Source organism: Synchiropus splendidus, chromosome 7 (assembly GCF_027744825.2).
Source record: "Synchiropus splendidus isolate RoL2022-P1 chromosome 7, RoL_Sspl_1.0, whole genome shotgun sequence".
Classification (NCBI taxonomy): Eukaryota; Metazoa; Chordata; class Actinopteri; order Syngnathiformes; family Callionymidae; genus Synchiropus; species Synchiropus splendidus.
The window spans coordinates 14,674,314-14,698,371 of record NC_071340.1 but is presented as its reverse complement, the minus strand read 5'-3'; the positions used below and the strand labels follow the sequence as shown (position 1 = coordinate 14,698,371).

Sequence of the window (24,058 nt, the reverse complement as noted above, 5' to 3'; positions counted from 1 at the left end):
TGTTGTTTTCTGATCTTTTTTATTCACACACCGGCCGAAAACACCTTTGATCATCACACGGTGTAAATGAGGGAGATACTTGGCTTTCAGGCACATGAAGGCTGGGTGCCCTCCGCCCCCCCAGCTGCAATGTGCCCATCAATACCTCCTAATTACTGCCACATGAGGGAAAAGGCTCTAAAACAGCCAGCAAATTCATTAAAGGGCAGCTAATTCTATCCCTTCGCAGTGGCTGAATCCATATTTTCCTCGCCTGAGCAATGCACTTCTTCTGAGCGAGAGGGAAAAACTGTCTTTCTCCGGCTTTTTCCAGCTCGGCCCTTGTTTGTCAATAGGCAGAGCCTTTGGCACACCAACCTGGCATCAAAGGGTTTCACACTTCACAGGCCACAGGGATTAGAGGCCTTTCAGGCCTACAAAACCCATCTCAGCTCCACAAAGGCTTCCGGTTATTAGAACCCACAGGCACCGAGAAGAAGAAGAGGAGGAGGAGGAGGCAAATGAGCATCTGGATGCTTCTGATTCAAGCTCCCCTTTTAGAGAACTTGCATGGTATAAACTCTATGGCAAAGTTGATTACTCCGAGTACGGTCACAAACCCGGGGAATAATTTCTCCCCGAGCATCACTTTGTGTTTGATGTGCCAGGTCTCCACATCTCTCGTCTTGGCGGCAGTAAGTCTGTAACGGAGGACGGGGCTGCTGAAGGAGACGGTGGCTTTAAAGGCTGCCACTCTGCAACTTATTGGTTTAGGCGGCTGTAGATCACAGCTAAGCGCAGCGGCACACAGATGGTGCAGGCTGATAAACACCCTCAAAGCAGACAGTGGTAGCTCTTTTGTTTGAGCCTTCACCTCGTCGTACAGCGGAGAAGAGGGGGGGAGTTTGCTGCACCTGTGCACACGCAGACACAATGCATGAAAACAGAAATTAGGCCTTTTAAACAGTGCCTATAGACAGACAGACAGACACACTGTAGCATCTGTATCTGCAACGGTGTGTCTCATCTGCCAGTGGAGCATGTTGTTATCCTCTGCTCATGAAATGTAGGGCAGGGACAACAACAGGTGCCTGTGCGGGCGACAGCCTGCAATGCCTCCTGGGCTAAATGCTTCACACTCGCTTCATTTCGACATGCGACAGCCTTGTAAGGATTAATTATTTCCCCTGAGGAAGGAAGAATATGTTTTCTTTTCCTGAGTGCGGGAGACGAGCGCATGAAAACAGCTTATAGTAAACAGGAATCCTTGGCGATTTTAAATGAGAAACCTGAGATATTCTTTAAAGAAATGATCCTGGCAAACGAGATGAAGTCGTGCAGCACATGCAGCAGTTTGGGGAGTTCATGCGCCTGAGAGCGGAGTTGGAAGGAAGGCAATTAATGTGCTGACCTTCGTCCTTAATAATCCGGTTCCTGGTACACAATGCCCATGTGTCAGAGCAGCACATCTCTAAATGCCAACCCTCATTAGCACGGCGCATGCGGCGAGAGGCTATCTGCGCGGCGCCGCTCTCTCCAGTGGCTCCAGATAGCAGAGCTAGGACCGGATAACATGGCAGCGGAGAGCCGGCCAGATCCGCAGTAGGCCATGATATGATCTAGAAATCCCATTCCAGTCGGAGGACTCTTTTCTCCTCCTTTTTTGATTGGCATGAAACTCCCCGAGCACCACGTCCTTGGAGTACCCGGGACTTCTGTCACAGCCATTGCAACCTGCACAACTCTGCGTGTCTGTGTGTGCGTTTGGGGGAAGGGGGTACCAAATTCTGAACACTCAATTAACACTCCTTTAATTAGCTTGCAGAACATTTTGAATCCTGATGAACTCATTTTCCTGGTGTGAGCGCGGAGGATGGGGGAGGCCTGGCGGAGACGGGGTCCGCTGGGTACCAAACAGCAATAAAGAGGGAACTGGTTAGATTAGACTGTAGAAAAAATCCATTATATTCTCCACACTCCCTCCAAGTGAGAGGTCAAATCGTGTTGATCACATGAAGCAAAGGCAGACGGCCAGATTACAGGAGCGCGAGGGGAGCTGGAGGTGTGATGGGAAGAAGCCAGGAGAGATAGGGGCCGAGCGCAGCACCACATCTAGAGGACCACCAGAAAGCTTGCCTATTAATCAAATCAGAGAGGAGCGCCTCAAATGCCCTTGCTCATTTATTAGCCCTCCGAAATTATAAGCAGGTTGAAGAAGTTTCGACTTATTAGCGAAGGGATGGCTTTGGCACATCAAAAAGCAATTTCTCTCTCACTTCTGCCAAGCCCGTATCTCCACTTACCACCAGCTTTGATCACATCGGACCATGTTCAAAACAGTGTTTGTTTGGATGAAGCAAGAGGAGGGTTCCGTTTAACTGCGGTCCAGATCGACTCCATAGCAAAAAAAAAAAGAGGAGAGGTCAACTGTGGAGAAACACGGCCGGCGCCAGGGTGACTGCAGGTTGCGTCCACTAACAAATGTCCTCACTGTGAAGTTCAGCAAAAATATAGCCAAACCTTCACCTTCAAGTTTACTTACAACTAAGATGTTTACCAGCAAAAACTACTTTATTTATCCTCCACCATGAAAGCTTTGAATGTTTTTTTAGGACCATACCATACACTAGGGATGGGCGATATGGACAAAATTTTTTGTCATTTTGATAATTATTAAAAAAAAAAGATAATTATTACGCTGAATACATTTCCATTGTATTCCATGTGTTGGACACACTACAGTCTCTCTTCAAATTGTTTTATGATGAAACTTATTAGTGGAGTTTGCCTCCAACATCATTATTTATTTATGTTTAAATATAATAGTTAACTAAGTGTAGAGATGAGAAAGTCAATGTTTCACGTCTCTGGTAGAAGCCGCTGGTGTCTGACAGACGGCTCAATTTAACCCCTAAATAAAGCTGTCGGAGCAGTCTGTCTGCTGTATCTCATGTCTCTTAACAGTTGACTTCAACTATGGACACATTCTCTCCATGCTATTGAAGAAATATTAGAAATAACGTGAATGAATGATCATTTAGTCATATTCTATTCAGAGTCATTTGTCTTGTGTGATGAAAAACCTTTTCACAATTCTCTCTCCTAAAATGATTGTTTTTCATTGCCTTATTGAAGATTTCATTAATACTTTGACTGCTTTAGAATTTGTTGATGGTTCCTAACTGATGCTGGGTCGTACCATTAGTGCTGCCTGTGAGAGTGTCAGTGATCGGTGAACCCTAATGGGGACGCAGAAGAGGACGCCGTCGGCAACACCAGAGCGGAGCTCCGTCCACTATCCAACTATTTTCACCAGGGTGTTTCGCCGAGGCGCCAGGAGACCTGCATGTGTTGATATGAACCAAGGCAGACGACCGCGTCAGAGAACCTATGAGGACCGCTAACAATACAACAACTGATCCAGAGGCTCAGAGTTGACCAATGTCATGATCAAAGGTTCCCTGTACTGAAGATAAGTTTAAAACTACGATCGTGAACCAAAGCCCACGACACTCTCCAACTGTCACACCCCGGTGTCGGCTGTCAAACTCCACTGAGCTTCCTGTCCATGTATCCAAGTCCAATGCAGCAAGTGAGCAGCGTGTTTCTCGAATTTATCGAGAGATGCAGAATTGTCATCGTGTTTGGCGGTATGTCGTGTACGATAAGTTATGGCCCATCCATACCATGCACTCTATATTTAAGTTAGGCCTATTTTCAATACGTCTGGGCGATAGTTGGGGATTCATCTTTCACCTGGACCCGAGGAGGCAAAGGGATCCAAGCAGGTTCAGCTCCTCAACAATACCTGCCTTGTGTTAATGGAGGTGTCATCTGGCACGGGGTTGATTAGTCAGCGATTACAGCCGAAGCCTCAATAGCCGTGACAACTACTGCAAACACAATGGGTCCTGATACAGCCAGCTGTTTGGCCCTCTGCAATTAACCCTACATCCCATTGGTCTCCGGCAGCGCTCTGCCTCTAATTGACTATCAGGCACACAAAGCAGGGGCTGTCGGCCAGACCCCCTGGACGCTGGCCCCGCCCCTCTGCTGAGGTGGAGATGATAATAATAGAGGGGTCCTGTTGACTGGGCCGCCAGTCAATCAAAGCGCGGCGGCCCCACAGGAGCTTCCTGAGGAGGCAGAGAGCAGAGGAAGCACATGTATGAGCCGGTGATCAACAGAGTGGAGCAGCTTCACGGGGGGCAGACATGTTGAATATGCCTTCAGTCAAAGTACTAATCAATTCGAGTGCACACGAAGAAACCCTGCTGCTTGCTTGATATCAGAAAAGCCACTTTTAGGAACACTCGTCTGCCTCTGTTCAACTTGGGCTTGATTTTTTTCCGTCTAACAAAGGAGCAGAAAAAAAAAAAAAAAATTCAAGGCAATTATTTCCCAGGCTTTCGCTATCTATAATTGCAAAGATAAAAATCAAACCGCCGCGATTTCTCCGAGGATAGAGCTGCCTGAGTTTGCAGCTGCTTGTGTCATCATAATCTTTAAACAAACGCTGGTGTTTTGTTGTCACCTCACTCCACCCTGCATCTGCGGGAGATAACATAGCGCTGCATATTCATTATCCCGCAGGCTGAATAATCTACATCCTTTTTAATGTAAACAATTTTGAATCAGAGCTTGGATCCAAGACAAAGCATTCAAAGGTTAATACAAGAAAATAGACTTCATGTCATGAATGATTAAATATTAAGCAATGAAATTTCACGATGGCAACATTTAAATGCGACAGTACATGTAGGACGATAGCATCATTTGTTGCAGCAGCAACAGCCATTTACAGTGCGGTGTGGGCTACTGAAAAAAGGTGAGCTTCCAGTGCACCTTTATCTTGTCTGAGCTGTTTCCCCTGGCTTTGGTGTCGAAGCGGTCCATTTACACAGCCAGTTTAAGTACAAAGAATATGTCCACGGTCCCCCGTTGTAAGTGGTAAGAAAAATGCGATCTGTAGTGTGCCTCTTGAATTTACAACTATAATTCTAGTGGGTGCAATAGGTGACAGAGATGCCTTTGAATTCAAAATCTCTTCAGAAAATCTTTCTCTCAGTCCACAGATGTTTAATGATCTTTCAGAGGCACCGGTGCTGTAGCAGAATGTTCACTCCGCTCTTGGAAGTCTCATGGAACACCATACAGTACTGAGATTTCTGCTTTGTAAGCCTTCACCATTCAAGGGAAATTCAACTAGATTAGCTAGTATATCTTTCATAAAGCTACTGGTGCTGAGGCGGCGATTAGCATTTTTTTTATAGATAAACATGTATTTTCGTGATTGAGAAACCGCTCATAAGGTTAATCCAAAATACATATCACATTGCTAGTTCTATGTGTGGGTAACTGGTTGGCTCACTGGGTAGCAACAACAGCCAATCGGTAAACAGTGTGTTGAAGAGATGTTGAAGAAATTGTCGGCACTGTATCAATTAAGAAACAACGATAAAAGTTATAAAATAAAATGTAAAGTAATAATGTTTGTTTTGGATCAGAGGATTGGAATAAACATTCACCATCAGACACTGAACTCAGCAGTGACATCATTCCCAGCTCCAACTTCCCACTTCCGAAGCAACTGGAAAGCAGCAATGAGCCAAGTACTTGGCGCTACATGCTAATCTACCGGTAACGGAAATATATATATATATATATATATATACTTAATTTAAAAAATCTATAAATATCTTTTTAATGATTTATATATATATATATATATATAGTATTAATTCAATGCACTTGTCTAATCTCATCGTAAGAAAGTAAATCTTTTTAAGCCTCTCCTTCAAGTGAGCGAGCCATACTGCATCGACATATGGCTCCCCTAACCTGCCGCCATGTTTCACGATTACGAGAATGTTAAAGCAATCTGCGCACTGATCCTTTCCAGACATGCAGACGTGGCACCATGTCAAGAATTGATTCAATCATTAAATGAGATTTAAAAACTTGGACAAAAAAAAACTCCCACACTAATCTTTCATTTCATCAAATCCAATCTCATTGATCTATTCCGGCACCGGCAGATGGAAGAAACGCCTCACTCGGGGGGGAATTTGGGCTTCCTCTTTACACAGATGGCAACATGCAGTCAGCCAGTTCACGGCTGAGGATACAGGTATCACCAAAGGAAAGGTCTTCCGTTTTGCAGGAACTGTTTGCAGGACAGGACGGCGGACAACGCATCAGATAGATCTCTAATTAGACCACACAGGTCTCCTTTGAAGAGACGCGCCACGTGACAGTGCAGGCTCACCACAATGTTTACATTTCCTCATTAGACATTTATCTCCAAAGCCAGATGTTACTGGATCAGCAGTGGAAATTAATTAGCTGGTTCTGATGTGGCAACCTCGTGTTCTCCTCCTGACAGACCTGGCTTTTATGGGCTGAGGCAGGTGCTGCAGAGCCGTGATTGATCCTCCAGGACCCCGCTGCATGACCCGAGCTACGATTCTTCTAACCTCTCATGAACATATTCTGACATTGAAAATGATCAATATGGTGGTTAATGTTTTTTTTTTTTACTGTCAGTAGCACACACACACACAAACAATCTTCCTTAGATACGAAACATGCCTGTGTTGATGTTCAACAGCAACGGAACTGAATGGAAACCATCGGCGGAAAACTGCACATTTATCTGAACACATCACCTACACAATCTCTATTGTGAGTATGTTTGGCATCATCTGCTGCATTAGCTTTCACAACCTGCTATGATTCTTTGTGGCAGATTTTTGCCATTTTTTCTAGATTGGCTTTTGGATCCAGACGGTGTTGGGGATGGATTGAAGCTGCTTGGCGGTGCTTTTCTGGTTTATTACCAAATTGCTTTATACAAACCGGTACTGAGGTCTGAGTGTATGGTTTTCAAGCCAGGTGATTTTTGAGAAGTGGAGGCAACAGAGTGGTTTGGCAATACAAATTAATATATTACATCATTTGATGATTATTTAACAATTTGACATTGGAAATCCACAACAAAAAAAACATGCAGCAAACAATAACAATAAAAAAATGAAGGAAATATAATCACATAGGAACAATCTCCACTCATGTAGGCCAAGTTGCAGGAAGTGATGTCAGTGCTGAGTCAGAGCCAGCTACCTTGGTGGATAATGCTACAAACAGACTCATCAGCGAGAGCTTCCAAAAGCAGCAACAGACTGTCTGATGTGTGAGTTGAATAAATGCATTTTGAACCGGTATATTTTCCAGTGGGAATCTCAACACAGCGACCTCTGGTGGTCAGAGGTGGCTCCAAGTCGCCAGCAAGTCTGTGTTTAACTGAGAAACCAGACGATGGCTTATGATCAAGACAGACCAGACATTACCCATGATTATAATATATATCATATAATATAAACATCCAGCTCAGTAGTCAGAGTTGATGCTTGTTCACGCCCCACGCATGGAATCTACACAAGTTCAGCAGTTGAAATGTTAGTATACACACCTATAAATGTCATGCTTTGGATAAAAAGTCTGCTAAATGACTGTAATAAGATGGCACTAAAAGTGGAACTTAACAGCAATACAATGGAAGGGAAAACGAAAACAGACTTGAATATGTCTGTCATAGATATGGACACAACAAGGTTGCAAAACAGCATTGAAAATTCCACTTCAGATTATTAGAACACCAAGCTCGATGGCAACAAACTTCAAGACAAAGGGTCAACTGAGACGCTTATGAATATACTTTCCCCTGTTTTCATGGAAACTGGTGGGACAGATAATCCTGCAGCTCTGAGCGTGACTGTTTTGGCTACTTGAAAGGTTAATAAAGGACGCAACAAATCTGCGCTATTATTAGGAGCAGGGTAAAGAGTGAAACACCATCACGTCTTAATAACTTATTCAATCAAAGAACCTGAAAGAGGAAGCTGACGCATCTGCCAGGGGCCACATCAACCTCTAATCACACAATGGCTTCTTTTGACCGATAACGCACTTAAAATACAAGCCATACAAATTCTCTCAGCTCTTGATCTTGCTGCTGCTTTCTCTCTTTTTCCTCCTCCTTGTCTCCCATCTCCCTCCTCCAGTAAGTGAGTTTCATCTGGGGTGCTTGCCGGGCAAAATCACCTCAGGGCAAACACTTTATTATCTGTAGTCAAAGCGTCACCACAAATACCATTCTACACACACAAGTGTCACTTTCCATTTGTCTGCACTCCGGCTGCATTAGCCGAGCTTCGGCAGCTCAGAGCCTCGTCTCAAACGCGGCCGGCAGAAGAAAACTAACAGCGTGGGAAAGCACTCGTCCTGCATTCCTGCCCCATTAACACCACTGGCACTGCCGCGGCTGTCATTCCGCCTCTTTGGGGAATTAAAAACAATATTATCAGCACTAACCTTTGAATTAGCTGTGTTTGGAAATGGCAGAAAGACTTGGCATCTCATTATCTCACTCTTTTATGTTGGGTGGGATACATGAAATCGCAGCACGCGTGAAAAAGAGCTAAACAGAGGCTCCCTGAGGATCCATGCATGTGTTAATTACTCATGATCTAGCCGAGTGTCTGGCAAAAACAAAACCGGTTTATGTCCTTTCTGAGCGGGTGAGGAATGTGAACTAGCAGCAGCCATGTCAGGCCTTTTGTGGGACACCCGTGTACCAAACAAACACAGGGACGTAGCTACACTCACACTGCAGGCCATGAACAAAGGAGGTGAAACTGCCTCCACTCAGAGTCCTAGATATCGCCTTGCTCATTAACAGATCCCAGAAGAGATGATGGCGTGAGAAAACATGAGGGCTGATGTAGAGTGTTGGCACATGTAATGTTGCCCTGAGTGTTGACCATCGGCGGGGTGTGTGTAGGGGGGACCCCTGCCTCGGCCGCCCTCGTTGAGCATATAGCATGGGCAGGAAAACAGAGCTTTATCAGCGAATACCCGAGTCAGCACAAGCAGCCGAGTGGTTATGCGTTGCGACTGGCGCACCAGCCGATATTGTCATGTGCGATTAGGCCCGTGCTCATGAGCCTGTGAACTCATTCCTATGGCATCAAAGCCCCTCCACACTCCCCGGTTTATATCTCCGCTGCCCTCCTCTCCTCCTCTGGGCACTTTTGCTTTATATTCCTCCCTGCTGCCTCATGATATCACTTCGCTGAAGCTGTGAGGTGGTCTACCAGCCAAACTCATAGTCGGTCGATTGAGAATAATGATCTCTTTCCACGAGTGGGAGATTCACAGGCGGCATGGTTAGTATCTTCGTGCTCTTCATTTACAGGTCGAGCTGTGCGCCTGCCCTTAAATATGAGCTGAACAACAGGACAGAGTTCTGAATACAAACAGCCCAAACCAGTTAGAAGGTCACATAAAAGGACTAAATGTGCCGCCTTGAGTTTGACACTGGGGCACCTCACCGTGTCCACCTCTGATGTGGTCCGGCAGAATGAGGCTTCCAGACAGGATTTTACAGGATTACTCCAAACCTCTTCGGTCTCCATCATCTTCACTCAACTCCAAACACAATAGTTGCCCACCAATAAACACAGCACCACAGTACACAAGTCTTATCTAAGTCTTTCCTGTAGAAAATGAAAGGACTTTGACTCCGTCTGAAATGTAGAGTTCATATCAGGTGGTGCCAGCTGGACAAACGTCACCCAATCAGGTCTATCACAAGTTAGAGCAGGTCATTCAGCCAAGAAGCTGCTGCTGTTTGTTTTGCTTCTCTTTCCTTCCCACGATGACAAGCCTGATAGAAGGTCACAAAGGGAGACTCACTAAAGAAAGAAAGGCAGACAGTCTGAGAGGCCTGTGACAGGGAAACAGGAGGAAATCAAGATTAAAACATCTATTGATGAGGCAGAGAGCAGAGCGGGACACAGAGCCAAGAAAGAAAGTTAAGTTCCCCACGTCAGATGAAACTCCCTTCTTTTGTACAGCCAAGAGCCAGCAGTGCTCACTGTCGTGCACAAACCCAACTGGACACAGCAACAGCACAAACAGACACTCTGGTTTTCAGTAAAGGAACCCCGGTGGTAGAGATTGAACACACACTTCAAGCTTCGAAGGCGAGCGAAGCAGAAAGAAAGAGGAGAAAACGGGGAAGAGAAGAGAGCAGGCTGCAGGCGTCTGGCCCGGCCTGTCAGACTCCAGGAAGTGCTGGTGCACAGGCCTGCAGGTAAATGGAAGAAGAAAGACGCCTGCAGGCTGCCTGAGGCAAGCCTGGGCCCTTCTGTTCTATCATTTAGGAGACAAGTCCTTCACTGATTCACAATTAATATTTAACGCTGCATAGACAGCAAGGCAGCCGACTGCAAAGCACATGCCAGTGATAGGAGGGGAGAGACTTGGGGGGCCCTTGACCTTGAATCCCCCTTTCACACAAAGATTCAGATTTCCTGTAGGTTTTTTTTTTTTTATTAGGGGCTGTCAACTACTTCCTCAACATAACCGTCACCAACATCAAATCCAACATATTCTTGATACTAAGCCGTGTTTTAGCTCACAAGACACGAGAAGACGACGAAGCCACTTAAGTGATTTCAACACTTCACTTTGACTATGATGATTTTCTGTGATTCATTGTTGAACAGCACTCAACCTTGCCCCGTTTTGACCTGCATTCACTCATGAGCATTCATCAGTTTTTAGCCTTTAATAAGTGATATGTTAGTTTTTCCACTCGAACAAACGTTGACGGATGATGAAGTGTTTGCGACAGAATCAAAGTCCACTTGTATGTAGCTTCTCTTTGCTGAATGTGTCGACAATGCTGAGGTTGACAACTTGTGTGGAAATAGTGTGAGGATGTAAACCTACGTCCATGCAGTCTCACACGACAGTAAGAAAAATGTAGCGTTAGTTTAATGTTAGTAAACAAAAAAAATCTGAGCTGTACACGAGGATGGTCTACATAAAAAGTGCAATTAAAAATTTATGTACAATTACTACTTACTTTATTTGACAACTGTCAATATAAAGCTTGTTAAAAGAACAATGGCAAAATGTGAAAACACTTTTTATTTTGTTTTTTTCTTTCTTTCATTATTTTGAGGGATGTACACCTTGAAGACAATTATAAAGCAAGCAAATATCAAAAAAGATCTGAGATCAGACCTCAGAGGGGCTGCAAAAAGTGACAGCCAAGGGCTGTACTTTGTTTACCATCGATCGTGGTGAACATGAACATGGAAATGTGCACCTCACTTCGGTTCCACGGAGATGTAGTCAATCATATCATATGTAGGCAAAAGAAGAGAGACACAGCAAGTGAACTAAACAGAGGTGGACGGCAGAACCACATGAAGACAGTTTTGGTGCCAAATAAAGTCTGATATCTCCTTTATAAACACCACAGAGTGATCAAACACAATCATCAAGCAGATCCTACGGACAAACAATGACATCAATGTTTATGAAAGCGACAAAAGTGGAGGGTTTACACTTGCCGTGTGATGGTGACTTATCAATACGGCACTATGAAACCGCCTCCTGAATGGCTCTTTCAGTTTGTGGGCTCTGAGACGGCTCATGCACTCAGGGGTTTCCTGCGGGACAGCGGACACTCTGTGCTCACATCCGCCAACTCACCCCCACACTTGGGCATGTGAAGACAGAGGGTGTCGAGGCTTTGCACCTGGGATGCCCGAATGCCAACTCGGAGGCTTTGGAAGCAGGAACTTGTTTTTTTCACCCAAATCCTGCTGTGATTGAGCCCCTTTCCTCAAGCTGACCTCCCGAGGCAACAAGATTGCCATGCACCCCTGTGGTCACAGCAGAAGGCAGAGGGCAGCGGAAAGGCAGTGCTCGGAGGGACGCCTGTATCCGGAAATGATCCTCCGTGTGCCAGCGCTGAGACACCAACATGACAGACGAAGCTTCAGTATGCACGAGACTATAACCCACAACGTCTGAGGCAGACTTAGCTTATATTCCTGCTGTCATTCCGCAACACAGCAGAGGCAATAGGGGGAAACCAGTGATGCCAACGTGATGCCCAGCAGAATTAAATGTAACATATGGACAGCCCTGGATGGCTGTCAATCACCTTCCAACGCAAAACTACTCCCTGACCTCTGTTTCGCAGATCCACACAGTAGAATAATGACAGGCTCAGTGGGTACTCTGTGGAATTCCAAATTGGACTTAGAACAGAGCAGGTTCAATCAGAAGGAAAGGTCAAGCGCATGCATATTTCCTGCATCCGACTGCTTTCCCCCACGATTCCCTTCCCGCTTTCAAAGCACTCAGGCAATCAAGGCAAAGGTTGTTTTTTTTTTCGACTGCATGTGCTGGACAAATTTAAATATTCGACTGAGAAAGCCTCCACTTTTAAGCTTCCTGACGGAGTATAAGAGCCGCAGCCTGATCAGTGTGGAGCTCCACAAAAGGACCTGAAGCAAACTAATGACTCGAGCAGCTCGATCTGGCCAGGCATGGTGCTATTAAGAAAACTACAATCCCCAGGTGAGCCACTATGTCATGTCCTGAGGCCAAAACTGACAAGACCTACTTGTTTCTGTCCATCAATCAGGAGCAGGGTTGAACCTAGCTTGACATGGAGGGAACCAGGGATCTCGAGCCTTAGGGGAACTTCTCATCTACACCTGACTGATTGGCACCGTGAGCCTCCGCGGCGGCGTCGCCAAAGGTTAGTGCTGCGCGTGAGCTCCGCCTCGCTCTCTGTGCATGAATAACCTTCTTCAGGTGGATTTGCAAGGAATTGAAAATAGAAATCCTTAAATTTCCTTTCGAGTTTTTGATGACTAAAAAAGGACCAAAAATACCTATACGTGGAAATGATGCCGAAACAACACCGGCTGCAACTGACCACCAAATAGAGTCACGGATCTGACCCCATCTCGAACAGACGAACCGAGAAGCAATGGATGAGAATGTAAGGAGAGGGGAATAGGTGGAAAAGGAAGCAGCCCATGGGCAGGAGGGTCCAGGGGTCAGTAGCATCTATTCACCCGGCTACCCCTGCAGGGCATTTCTCTCTCATCTCTCTGGATGGGTGCCCTCTCTCTGGGGCACAACATGATGAGAGGCCCGAGCTCCAGTGCCTCTCCGCCTTTCATGTCTCCATCTAGGGCAGTGGAAGAGAGACGTGGAGGGGAGGATGAAGGAGGGGGCAGACTACAAATGTCACCCATAAGGGGGATTTAATTAAAAATGACAGGGGCTGGCTCCGGAGAGTGCAGCCGCATATGCGTGGAATTTGGGTGCAGTGGAAGCAAGTGCCTATGATTTATAATTCAAGTAATGCTCGGCGCTCCTTTTAATTCATGGCTAAAGTAAAAAAAAATATCAAAAGCCCGCCCTCGTGAAGCTAATCCAATATGATATTTTTAAGGGCAGGCGGTCAATGGCTTTTTGAAAAGCCAGCTTCTCTGTCTCCTTTGCCTCCGCTCTCTCTTCTCAACTCGTCCGTCTTTCCCCATCTCCCTCGGCTGCCGCCTCCTTTCTCTCCCTGCGCCCCGCTCCACAGTTCCTCACCCCACCTCCGCCCCCATGCCCAGCCTGTGATAATGGAAACATCCTGCTCTCCGCCTCCCGTTTCTCCTGCTAAGCTCTGTGCGCTTGGGGGAAATTGATTGTCTGGCGAGCCGATCTGAACGCTTCCAGCTGATGGTAGAGCCAGTTAAGTCCTTTTTTATTGAGGGTATGAGGGATTTTTAATGGGAGTCGCATCAATGAACTGTGCAGCCACTCGGCATCTGCATGCGGGGTCTTTTTCTGTTTCGCCCTCTCGTTCCAACTGTTCTGCTATTCATGCCTCAGATTTGTGTTAAAGGACAGCAGATGCAAATGGCATCGCTCTGTGGCAGGTAATAATCCTCCTGTGCTGTCACTCACTCCGTCTCTTTCAGGGTTATATTCATGTATGGAGCCTCCTGGTGGGAGCCCAGGTCACGGTATTCTTCTATGTTGGCACAAACTGGGCCGCAACCTATCAATCACGTAGACCTGCTCTCCAGGGTGACCCGACTGTGTCCATTTCCTCACTTAGTCCCACTGTCTGCCGCCTTGCACCCCTTCTGGGCTCAGACAAACAATCGCCATATTGAGTCCAAGAACTACAGAGCGCTGGAAATCCAACACTCGCTTCCCCCTCGGCCCCTCTGAGGACAGAATAGAGGCTATTATGTTCAAACATCCTCATTATAAACCTGAAGTCTGTCACGGCGGCAGTTGTCCAATCAAAGGCTTTAACAGGTGGAGAGAGAACAGTGAGAGGGACAGTGAATAAGTGGGAGGCCAAAGTGTTCTTTTTCCATTGATTTAAATCTTGACTTCCTCTATAAAGGTTCCTGCGAGGAAGTGGGCTAATCCTGCCAAATTAGCAGAGAATTGATGGAGAGAATGTCTGAAGGCTCCCTACATTGCTTTTTAGACACAGTTAGTAGTCATTTTTTTCCCTCTTCTACAGCGTCTGTTCACTCTGCCATGAGTCATCTATTAGCTTTTTTGGATGTGCAGTCAGTGCCTTATCCTAGGAATGACAACCTTTGCCGTGTTACTTAGGTACAGATAAAAAAGAGGAAACCAGCTTCCGTAAGCTTTGTGGATATATGCAGGAATACGGACGAAATGAACACAGAACACAGACAGAAGGCTCCATCCGGATCCATACGTAACGTTGAGCATAACCATCTAGTCTCCAAACTTCTCTCTTAGTTGTCCTTTACCCATTTATAATCTTTTTTAGTCACTGCCCAAGAATATTCTTGCTTGCTGACTTACTTACAACGCCACCTATTCTACCCTGCCTGCACTCTACTCTTCATCTCTCTCAAGCCTCTCTAGAGTCAGTGCAGTGATGTGGTACATGTATGAATCCAGGTTTTTGTGCAAACCTACAGTCCTCACTGCTTTAAATCATACAGCTTGTGTTTCAACATCTCTTTTAAACCTGACAGTATTTGAACTTAATCCTCCCGGTCATGACTTTCAAGTCATATTTTCTGTCAGCATTGTTCCTTTGTTTTTGCGAGTCACATTAAATGATTGTTTTATCAACCACCACCGACGATGACATTGACCCCTGTGAAGCCGAGTGACTCTGGAAACTTTTGGTCAGAACCAGTTTGTCACCAGCGCTGCAACATTTTTTTGAACCGGCCTTATCTTTGTCGCTCTCCACGACTCAGAAGAAGGGATGGTGGGTGGTGTTCAGGGAGCAAACAGAGCAGATGTCAGGCTTTACAGCAGAGCCAGGGCCAGACACTGTAAATGTTTACAGACCCTCAGGGTCACCCGGGGCCAGCGAGGCACGTTAAACACTGTCTGTTCGGCCCTGTTGCCACGACTGCACAATCAGCAGCGCTAAACAGCCTCCCTCACAATGAGTAGCCAAACAAGCGGGCGAGTATGAGCGGACTGTTTAGAATTCCTCAGAGCAGAGAGGGAACACAGCGGTAGACAACATAAAGTCTATCCCCCCCTTATTCACAGCCTTTTGTCGCACAACATATAAAATGAGTGTTTGACATTTGCTGTATTTGACTTACATTTTCGGCCGAGGGACTGCGGTGGCTCCAGGGTCTTGCTGGCACACACCGGGTGCTGGGGTGGAGGGTTTTGCCTCCTCTGCAGACAGGCCAGCATGGCGAGGCGGGCACAGTACGACAGCCGGGGGAGTTTTGCGGACAACCTGAAAAAAAAAAGACAGGGAAAGAGTGAGCGAGTGGAGTTAGTTAACCAGAATGATTTGAGGTCAATGCCCCACAGATTTGTCCGGTGAGCCGTCAGGAGGTGCCTCTGGGGTAAATGGCCAAGGTTTTTCACCCGGGATGTAATTGGGAAAGCATGCCCACAATTGCCTGCCTCTCAGCTCCGCGTGCTGAATGATAAACACACACCTGCACTGGAGCAGCTCGACCCACACCGCTTCAGAGCCCAGACCAGGCCAGTCACTCTGCAGCCTTGCACGCCGCGTGCACACATCAACTCGACCGCATCTCGAGACCGTGAAACCATCCCAGACAACATACACCACCCGGCGTCACCAGGAAGGCAGCGAGACTTTGGCACGTTCAGGCACATTCTGGGCAGTGAGGATGTGGTGATTGATGGTGTTATCTGTGGACAGGAGAAATGCTAATGCTGAGAAAACAGCAGTCGGTGTGCTGCGACTTAACATGCAAGAGCTCTGAGGGACTGTCAGCAAAGGCCTGGGGGACTCAAAAGTGTCTGGATGTATGTGTAGCTGCGTACTGTACCGTGTATGTGTGTGTGTCTGTGTCGGTCTGGGAGGGGACGACTGCCAACCGCACATCAGGACTAGTGACGGCACTAATCAATCTCCCTCCAGGCCATAAATCTCCAGCTCAACTCTCTCCACGCATCCACCTTCACTCTGGAGCAAAATTCCTTCCAGGAGCCGCAGAGGAGACAGCACAGTGTCATATTCACTACATATAACTCATACGTACACAGTATATTTAAAACGCTGTTTATCCTGCATCGTATCAGTTCCAGTTTCAAACCCCACCACTTGTATGAGAAGAAGTGTTTTACATGATAAGGATCAAAATTCACAGCCTCACAGTGTCCAATATTGTTTGGCTTCCAGGAAACACAGACGCTCATTGTGCTGGTTTAACCACTCAGCCTTCAGGCACCTACACAGCAGAAACACTCTGGCCTTAATCTTCACTCTGCACCGAGTCCAAATATGCACAGACATGAAACGCCATTGTCTCCATCCAGGCCAGCCTCACATTAAAACAAAGAGGAGAGATAGATATTTCATGGCTGCTGCCGCTGTGGTCTTCTCCTGCGATGATGCGAGGCGCATTATTGAAAAAGGGTTTCCACACACCTGTCGCAGACATGTCCTTGGTTATTTATTCCTTCAATGAATCACCAAAGGAGCATTCAGCCACCTGCCATCTGTCCATTACTTTGTTTTATGGATTGTCTTTTCAATACCACGGAAAGCTATTACATTGATTAGCAGATGAATTAACCGCACTCAGTAAAACCCTGGCTTTCATTTTCTCTCATTAAAAATGACGACAAATGCCACAGGAGGCAGGTTTCTGTCATTTCTTTTTTGCATATGTGCTGCAAAAGACGTTCATTTTTTAACCCCAATTAAAAAAAAAACTAATATGAAATAGTGTTTCAAAGTTACCACGATATATGCAGTGCAATTCAAAGTAAAGCAACATTGGGCTTGACGCCAACCTTGATCTGTAACAAGGACGATGTCCTGGTGAACAAAGAGCTGAGCCGAAAGGACGTTTATTAGCCAATCTACCTGCTGCCCCAGCACCATAACACTGCGTGACAGAAAGTTTAGGACGTGGAAGAAACACTGTCAGTTTCTAATAATATAAATTAAAGTCCATATAAATGCTGCGACTGTCGCCCTCAGTCTATACGTCAAGCCTTTCCTGTGAGAGAAAAGAAAAGGGCACGCATGCACACACAGACACACACTCACACACTGCAGATGGATGAGCGAGGCCAGTCTCTATTTTGCACCAGGTGCTTGAGCAGAAAAGGTCGCTCATGGTGCCATTTCCTCTCGCTCACAGGCAGGCCTGGCCCAAACACACTGGCACTTTGAGCTCATTACTGGCTATTCACATAATCCTTTCTCTGTGTCCTCTCTATGAGGATACTAATTTCACAACAAGCCCATCCTCACAGCCCATTTGTTCAAAGATAGTGGTTGGTAGAGAGAGGGATGGGGGGTGGATAGACACTAAAAGTCTTGTGGAAAAAAGGGGTGTGAGGGCGATGCTTCCACAGTTTTCCCTCAGTGAAATGTAAGACAATCGTGTAACTACCTTCCATTTTTCTCCATTTGCCGTTCAACAAATGTATTCCGGGGCATTATACTTTGCTGAAAGAGACCCACTTTTTTCAATTCAATTTCAAGAAGCAATTTTCTCCCATTATTGCCTTTAAGAGCGAAGCAGAAGGAGCAAGTCTTTAGCTTGTTTGTCATGTTCCCCCTTTTTGCCTCGTCTCCTCCCATTAGGCTTTTGTGTCTTCCAGATGTGGCAAGAAATGAAGCAATGACCCATCATCCCAGCTGCCTTATAAGTGTCAGCCTCGACCAGGCTGACCTCTATGCACGGTCTAAGGATGCGCGCGGGTCCAGACATCAACACGCTTCCAACTGCACTTCACTCCCTCATCAAATCCACTCACAGATCTCCGATTACACCAATGCGTGGATATCGCAAAGAGCCAGGACGTCAATTGGCAGGGCCCGGTTCGGCTCGCGCTGCTGCAGGGTCGGTGATGGGGGCAGAGAATGGGTCTCATGAGATGAGGATATAAACTGGAATCAAGAGGCGGTGGGTTTGGCAAAGTGCTATTTCTTAGTTAAAAGCTTCCTAAATTGGAGGGAAGATCAGAGGAGATGGATCCTCATACCAGAAGCTGTCTGACCAGATAAGCATCCCGCCAAGTGCAGGGGGGAACAGGGTGGTCATGGGTGAACAGACCAAGCGTGATCCAGCTTTTTCACAAAGACATGAGGAGAAGTGCAGCAACAACTTTGAAGAGTTTAGATGACGGTCCAACATGAGGAATAAGAATTATACACCACCATTTACTTTGATAGAAAGACATCAAGTGCCCGGAAGTGTCTGGAAACAAGCTTCTGATATGTGTTCGTAAATACAACTTACTTTTAGGGTGTACTTTTAGAGAGTCAAAGAGGTACCGATGGATGAAAATAAACTTGAAAATCATTGTTCAATGTTCAGAAGTTGCTGTTTAATATTTACCAAATATCATTTTCTTAGACACATACTGCCAGGTAGTAGTCGGAGGTGTGGCCTCTGCAAGAGACTCAGAGTACAGCCTTTGCTTTGGGAGCTTATATGGATGAATGTTGTGTCCAGAACATTCACAAGGATATGCATATTGGAAGAAAAGACAACAGCATGTCCAAATGAAGCTTGTGCATCAGCATAGGAACAAGCTGAGCAGTGAGCAGAGACAGACTGTTGAAGATCAACCGTCCACTTAGACACAGAGTTTACAGATTCAGCGTAGACTTCTATGGACTGGGTGACTGAAAACACTGGGTGTGTATCCGACAGAGTACTTGTACAGACACAAGTGCATCCGTGGACCTGGTCTAAGTGACTGAACTAGAACTCCCGGTGGAACCTCCATACTAACCCTCTTACAAATGACACAGTTGTGACCCCAACAATGAAATTATAATTCAATTCCATCATGCATCTCAAAGGGGTTTATCTGCCTGTGAAAAAGGCTTAAACGAGGTTTGGGAGAATTTCAGATTTATAATTGGATGTCGGTGAAGGACAAGAGCCTCACCACCTCCCCATTTCCATATTGTAGTTTTTGTTATACTAGCCCTGCTTTGTTAATGTCTGGGGCTCTAAGTGCCCCCATTTAGTAGAGAAGTAGTTGGTCCAGGGGCCTGGCAGACAGCCATCACAATGAGGAGGGGTGGGGCTTCCACCTAATTGAATGGTGACCCTGCCGTCTCACTGTGGGACGCCCCATGCAGTGCTCTTAACAAGCTGCTGTGTCTCCACTCTTAATAAGCCCAAACAAGTTAATCCAATCGACACACTCAAACCCTTTCCTTTTCTTTAACAAGGCACTGCCTCTACCCCGTTAATCCCCGACTCCCCCCTTCGCCATCTCACCATACCGTCACATGAATGGAGGCAGAGTGAAAGGCTCCATTAGAAGGGTCTGGCAGTAAAACCCCCCTCAGCTCGGATCCCGCCGCACTTCCACACCGGCTCGTTTGCACTGTATATTCAGCGTGAAACACACTAATGCTCACATGTACCTGCATAGAACTTGTCTGATGAGGCTGAGCCCACAATGGGAGGGTTGTGCTTGCTGACCCCGAACCGCACACACACAAGCGCGCACGCCCTGACACAAACAAGAAAGCTACAGAGGAATAAAAATTCTGAGGGAACGTTTGTGGACAGGCACGCACTCTGGGACATAAAAAAGCCATTGTTAACAAACCCTCCCAGCTCCACAAACACGAGCCACTGATTCCCTAACAATACAAGGTCTGGATGCACTCACCCACTAGCTCCACACAACCTCACACTCGCACAATAAATAACCTGCACAACAAAAGGCTATTGTGTGTTAAAGCCTACAGTTTAGCCATTATTGCCATGATATATACAGTGCCAGGATAGCAGCTTATATATACACGGAGCAGAATGTTGCTTTTTACGGCCTTGAATTCTGTGCACTCGTGTTTATTAGACTCCTTTTCTGCAGATGAAGGGCATCTTGGCAAAAACACACAGCTGTTAAGTTTCCGTATTCCAGTCAGCTTGAATAGCTCCATCCATCGTGTGAAGGGTGAGGAATGTCTGGCAGTCCAATAGCAGCCAGTCGTCTGTCATCTCTAATCAAAACACGCCTGCTTAGAACTAATGTCAAGCCCGTAATAGCAATGAGGACTAATTGACTTCAAATTCAACCGCGCCATCTTTATAGCCGGATAACTTTCATTAATCGCGAAGGAAAGGCTGGGAACGGCAGCACCAATATAGCCGCTAGAATCCGACTTGTTATTGGCAGCGGCCCGGGGCAGATCAGAGGGAAGAGCCTGACAAACAAACGGAGCTGTTTATTCTACAGATGGATGCTACAGATGGTTTATGATCGGAACATTCTTCTGGATTATTGAGATTCGGCTAAGATTCTGCCGTGCTGATGGAATCCTGTTTAATATAAAAACACACGGGGCCACGTGACAGTTTATTTGGACGAAACACTGACCATGAAAACCCGACAGCAACAAACCAGCTCATTTCAGGGGCCTTTAAATTGATGTAGGTTCCAAAATGAACACTGGAATTTAAATAAAATACTCGATAAATCTCAAGAGAAGTGCGCTTGGCAAATCTGCCTCCGCCATTTCTCGATCCAAATTTGGACGCATTTCAGCTAGTGAAGCTAACGCAACACACGACACAGATGTTTTTTTTCTTTTGGAAGTGTGATTCTCTCCTCACTGCATTGTACTGCGGTGGGTTACAACTAGGCACTCGGAAGGCTCCCGTTCATGGACCCCCTAAAGTTGCGGCATGAGAAATGAATGTGGGAGTTATCGTACTTACAACCACACCACCGTCATGAAAACTACACTTCAACAAATACACAAGTCAGAAAACTTGGAAATGCAAGTAGCTCAAATATGTATTTATCTTAAATTATGAATGAACTGAAAGATGTGTGTTTGAAGGCAGTATTTATTCAACAAACAAAGATGGATAATGACATTAAGTCTTTACTCAAATATTTGCAAGATGTTCGGCAGTTCAGTAAAAACAGCCATTATATTAATTCAGTTATTAAAGTGTAACGACATCTGTTATGGGTTGGTGATCTTTCCAGAGTGTCTAACAACTTGCCTCAAGTAGATAAAGGAGGCACACAACTCAACTATCAGGTGAAAGTAAAGGCATTTTTTTTGTTATTCCACTTATCCCCTATAATCGGGGGAGCAGGAGTGCATCCCAGCTACATAGGGTGAGAGGCAGCACAAATACACACTCACTAACAGTGTAGAGCCACAATGCTCAATACATAATGGCTCTCCTCTATCACATGTCCTTACAAAATAAAATTAGTCATCAGAAACCTCATTTATTTGGTAAAAAAAGATTCCATAAATGAGCTGCAACAACATACAAACCAGACGTGATGAAAGTTGGAGCAAATCAAAAGTGACGGGACCATTTTGGACGAGAGTTCAGTGGGATTTATGGGATCATGAAAGTGCAATATAAAGCAGGAAATATTAAAATACGATGTGTGGGCTGAGTCTCATTTTGATGGATTTGGACAAGAGTCCTGAAAAATGGAGCGAAACAAATCAGAGGAATTTCCACACATCAAGAGCGAAGCCTAAAAATAAAGATCTGTTTTTAATAAAGAATGACGTCCGGTATGGCCACAACAAGAGGTTGCTACAGTAAACAAGTGCCTTCGTGTCTGGCCCTATAAAGCCACTTGCTCATTCTCACCCCAAACCTGGCGGCGTAGCTATGCTTTCCTGGTGTGCTGCTGCATCTCCAGTGCGATCCATTGTGTGTGAAGCGTCGTTAATATTACAGAAATCTTCATCCCAACGTGACACAATCCTTTATTGTTCCAGACAGGTCCATTCACGGCTTAACACTACGATAAAACAAGGCTTCTTTTTTTCCTTTTTACCCGTCCTGCTGGAGCTCCCTTGAATATTCAAACACTTTTCATTGTCTCTCTCTGTGTTTTGTTCATTGTTTGTTGTGCTGTCATTCCTCCGCTCGGCTCCTGAACTTCAAAGAGCAGCTTATGTCAGTTTATGAAGAACTGGAGAGAGCGGTGAGGAGAGAAGAGATAAAAATGCATCGGAATATAGGCTTATTAATGGTACTTCAATAAATCAATGGAATATAATTAAATTCCAAGAATGCAATTGCTTGGCGTCGTCCAAAGGCTGAAGCTCGAGTGCACACGCTGCTCTGCCTCGTCGACTCTGACCCCAATTCCCTTGGTCCAAAAGGACGACTCTCTCACTGGAGGGTGTCATGGATCCAGTATTCAGTCATGCATAACATTAATGAGTTGTGAAACCCAAAAGGCAATCAAACAGTGCACCGGCGAAATGTTGACACTGATCTCCTTTGATATATTTAAAGAGTGACAAAGCCCCTTTTCTCAGCGAGATTTTTTAAGACTATACACGACAGGATGACACAAATGCTCGCAGCTAAGCTATCCGTGAGGGAAATTTTATTCCACAGATTGCGGTTCCTGTCAGTGGGAATCAACAGCCACTCCTGTAGCTCCTTTCCAGCTGTTGTTGTCCTGCTCGCTCCCCAAAGCTGGCCCTGATCATACACTGGGAATCTAATTGGCCAGAGTGGGAGGTGAGGCTGCGGTTGGTAATCACCTGCTGGCGACAGGCACAGATGGCACAAACACCTCCAAGATGTTCATGCAGCAGCCTTCCAAGAGGACCAGGACAAACACCTGACAATCCACAACACCAGCAGTGCAGGGGAGACGACACCTCTCTGTCACCCGGTGCTGGATTCATGGCAAATTACATCTGAGAGATAACGGAATACAAGTAAGATTGGTGGAGAATTTCGAACTACAACTTTTCAACATGTCTTCCATGGTCCCGAATCCACCAGCCGGCATCAAAACACACGATCCATACCCCTGAAGTGAAAACCATCGATCTCCTGGCTGCCGGTGTCACCGCTCAACGGAAAAGTGAGCAGGTTGTAATGACGTTAAAATGGAAGATGCTTTCCATGACAAAAGCGGCCTGATAAGGGCCGGCCATTATCAACCTGCCCGACCCGCCATGAAGGGAATTAAGAAGGTCATGCCGCAGATAACCGCATATGTGAGGAATGATTATCTCCTCCCTCTCAAGGATTTTTAAAAGTGCTGCTCCTGTGATTTATTTGAAAGACAAGGGCTGGGACGTGAAGGATTCTGCTGCTCCGATGTTAAACAAAACATTTTTCTGCATTTTCACTAAGCAGAATCATTTTTTTACGAATTAAACAGGTCACATTTCTTCTTTGTGACTTCATTTCCACAGTTATTTGTTTAACTGTGAAAGCTTAGAATATTAAAAAAAAGTCCCTGAAAATCATTTTTAAACAAAATGCATGATGCATAATTATTCTAACATAATTCAGTATCGCATTTAAGATAAAAAAAGGCTTTAAAAATATTTTCCAAAAAAGTGTTTCATAAACCTGTCGAATACTCATTGAAATGAACACGTCCACCTCCATGATCAAATTGGTCTTTAAAAATAATGACTGTATAAACCATTCTAGCATATTTTCAGAACTCAAGTCACTCCATTTAACTTGTTAGCTTAAGACCTAACAGATTTAGTGAGGAATCCTTTCGCACAAATGAAATGAGCATGTTTGTTGCTCACATGATCTGAAAAGAAAACACGCATGCTCCTACAGACAATGCAATAACTCACTCACAGCTCACCACATTTAACCGAAGGCGCAGAGGCCTGGCAGTTCTTTGCACTTTATATGAAGGTTAAAGTAATTTACAGTATTGACTGTTGATTTAACGATTGCCAAGA

General features: G+C 45.5%; 1 protein-coding gene across 1 annotated transcript in view; it reads right to left on the bottom strand.

Moving 5' to 3' along the window:
- The window catches only part of fam222aa (family with sequence similarity 222 member Aa), a 52,774-nt gene that overhangs the window by 5,457 nt on the left and 23,259 nt on the right, over nucleotides 1-24,058 (bottom strand). Inside the window, exon 2 of the mRNA XM_053869618.1 lies at nucleotides 15,471-15,613. Coding sequence (XP_053725593.1) covers nucleotides 15,471-15,567 — 97 coding nt within the window. The 5' untranslated portion in view covers nucleotides 15,568-15,613. The remainder of the gene's footprint in view (nucleotides 1-15,470; nucleotides 15,614-24,058) is intronic.